This window comes from Trichophyton rubrum (genome assembly GCF_000151425.1).
Source record: "Trichophyton rubrum CBS 118892 genomic scaffold supercont2.7, whole genome shotgun sequence".
Classification (NCBI taxonomy): domain Eukaryota; kingdom Fungi; phylum Ascomycota; class Eurotiomycetes; order Onygenales; family Arthrodermataceae; genus Trichophyton; species Trichophyton rubrum.
In genome coordinates this window covers 932474-935299 of record NW_003456422.1, presented here as the reverse complement: position 1 = coordinate 935299, position 2826 = coordinate 932474, and the positions used below count along the sequence as shown (strand labels likewise).

At 51.9% G+C, this 2826-nt stretch overlaps 1 protein-coding gene across 1 annotated transcript in view; it reads left to right on the top strand.

The window, feature by feature from the left end:
- Positions 1 to 828, top strand: part of TERG_06331 (uncharacterized protein) — a gene marked incomplete at its 3' end in the record, with an annotated part of 3067 nt that extends 2239 nt beyond the window's left edge. Inside the window, exon 2 of the mRNA XM_047748596.1 lies at positions 60 to 828. Within this exon, the coding sequence (XP_047604581.1) occupies positions 60 to 828 (769 nt within the window). The remainder of the gene's footprint in view (positions 1 to 59) is intronic.
- Between the last annotated feature and the right edge of the window lie 1998 nt (positions 829 to 2826).

Below are 2826 nucleotides of genomic sequence, written 5' to 3'. Positions count from 1 at the left end.
CTCCCTTCTTTGCCTCCCCAGAATCCGCGACCAAATCCGCGCCCCCATGCCCGAGCAAGCCCACTACGATCCCAGCACTCTGGTGTTTCCGAGAGTGCGTTGGCCGATGCAATCGCAGCGTCAACACTGGCATCACGCCGCACTCCGTCCCCGTCCAAAGATCATAGCAGCAACAGTAGCAACCCTCCCCCGCTACCGCCTAGTCGACGATCAAGATCTCGCTCGTTTCTGCAAGTTAGCCACAGTGGCAACAGGAGCGACCGGCCAGGAAGGGGAGACAATGGCAAAAGCCCCAGGACACCCAGCCCCAACAAGACGACGACCATGAAACGGACAATGCGAGCCCCCGCCCTCTCTGACCCGGACTTTGCAGCCGGTGAGATACATCGAAGCAAGGAACACGGCCGGAAAATCATCCGAACGCACCCGCATAAGCATCGGGAAGGCGATCGCAAGCGCTGGCGTGACAGGGTGACTGCATCGGAGAAGAAGCGCTACGAAGGGGTGTGGGCCGCGAACAAAGGCCTGTTCGTAGGCGTGCATGAACAGATCAACATCAAGGATAGATCTGTTATCCTGGAGGAGACTGTGTCAAGCATGGTGGTCCGGGACATCTGGACTCGGAGCAGGCTACCGACGCAGATGCTGGAACAGATCTGGAATACCGTCAGCCACCATGCATATGGGCTGCTGTCTCGGGAGGAATTTGTCGTAGGGATGTGGTTGATCGACCAGTGTCTGAAAGGGCATAAGCTGCCCGTCAAAGTATCACAGAGCGTATGGGACAGCGTGAGAGTGGTATCCTCAGGGGCAGCCAGAGGCCACTGACCAGAGACACATCACTTTGTATTTTCACTATTCTTTCCACCGAGAAAGGGCAAGAACAGCGGTTAGATGATGCCTTGAGGGGGCTGCATTCGCCGAGTAGCCACCATGCTCCTTGCAGAGTAGTCACCAAAAGCAAAGACATCCCTGGACAGCAGAGAGCACCGATCGAACTTCCTCTACGGAGTGCTCACTCCCTCCAGGGCCAGAACTCACGATCACTAACCAGCCACACGCCAATTGAAATACCCGGGAGGAACATCCAAAACGTCAACGTCGATGCGTTTGCCCAGGCAGCAAAACAGATTCTATTCTATTATTGGGCCACTCCTGGTAGCTCTCCCATTAGAAGACTTTGCCTTATCTTTCATCCATGCACCTAAGCTGGCGCCCATCGAACGAGAATAATAATAGCCACAAAACAGCTTCTTCTCCGCCATCCGCCCAGGCTACCTACGGGAGATCCCAGTGGCTTGCTCCATCATCATCATCATCCCCCCAGTCACGGTCCCAGGGCTCCATCCCCGTCCCCAGACATGGCATGGCCCATCCAGCATCGTGGCCCATAACTAATAATATATGTAACGAAGGGAAAGAAAGAAAAGAAAAGAAAGGAAAACGATCAATTTTACTGTTAGCGAAGACATCCCCATCCTTGCAGTTTGTAATATGTCGCAGGTTCGTGAAGCTTATTTGGGCTCTCTTTCGCTCAGCTGCAGCTTCATCCCAGGTTTTCTTTTCTCTCTCTTCTCATCATTCTTCGTATCGATGGATGGACTCACTAGTCGGATATGTTTTCTTCTTCCTCTTGTGCACACGATCTCTCGAGAGTCGTAGCTTATATATATATATATATATATATATACATGTCCTCGCAGGCAAAAAAAGAGCTCGTAGCACAGGAGAAGAAAGCATGCATAAAAGTACATATCAAACCAACAACCCAAGGCGGAAAAAGGAACAAGAAGGCTGGAATAGTTGTAAGTAAAAGAGAGAGAGAGAGAGAAAAGAAAGGAAAGGAAGTAGTCAAGGGTCCTTCCTGTCCGTCCGCCTGTCCGTCAGTCTGTCTGCTGTCTATCGCTCGATCTCTGGCATCTTGTTGCTTTTTTGCCTGGCTTATTATTCGCAAGGACTGGAGGGATGACTATCCATCCATTATTAGTTACATCCATTAGCTACTAATATATAAAAGGTGCAGACGACAGGAGGGAGTCCCCCTGGAGCCGCTCGCCGTTCTCCGGATCAACCTCGCCAGCTCGTTTCTCTCGTACGGGAGAGAAAAGTACATCTGCCTGGGGGGAGTTCTTATGCATCGAACGGTCGACCGTACGAGCAGTAGGAACGGGACTCCGGCTCTCTGCTGATGGTGTCTATACGGATTATACATATTATATATATGTATATATATATATATGATGACAGGACGGAGTAGAAGCATCCCTAGATATCTCCCCGCGCCCAGAGCCAGTCTCGGTCTCTCCTGGTCTTCCGTCTCTTCGTCTCACCAGTTCCGACCCGTTCGACCGGCCAATCCCTTAAGTTAGCCATCGAGGACGTCGCCTTGCTGGCTGCTCTTCTTGCTGCTCTCCTGCTTGTCCTCTGCAAGTAACTACTCATCCGCTGCTGGACGCCCATCTGCCCCGAGAGACAATCAGACAGACAGAGAGAGCTGGACTCTCTCAACGACGCTGCAACTCCCGTACTTAGGTCAACAACTGCCTTGACTTTGCGCCTGCTCCATGGTGGATATCTTGCTTGCTCTCTCTGCTGCTGCTTGCTGGCTAGTCACAGCTCGTCTGCCAACCAGCTAACCTGACCGGCCAGGCCATCCAACTTAGCCTCCAGCCTCGTTCCATACATCACATTTTCTCCCTTCCCTTTCTCCCCTTCACCATCCTTTAGTTCTCTCTCCCCTTGTCCCCCCGAGCATATATCCGGACAAACTTTTAGCGCCTAATTTTTTTTTTTTTATCTCGAAGGCCCAGGCAAGGGGGAGGTGGT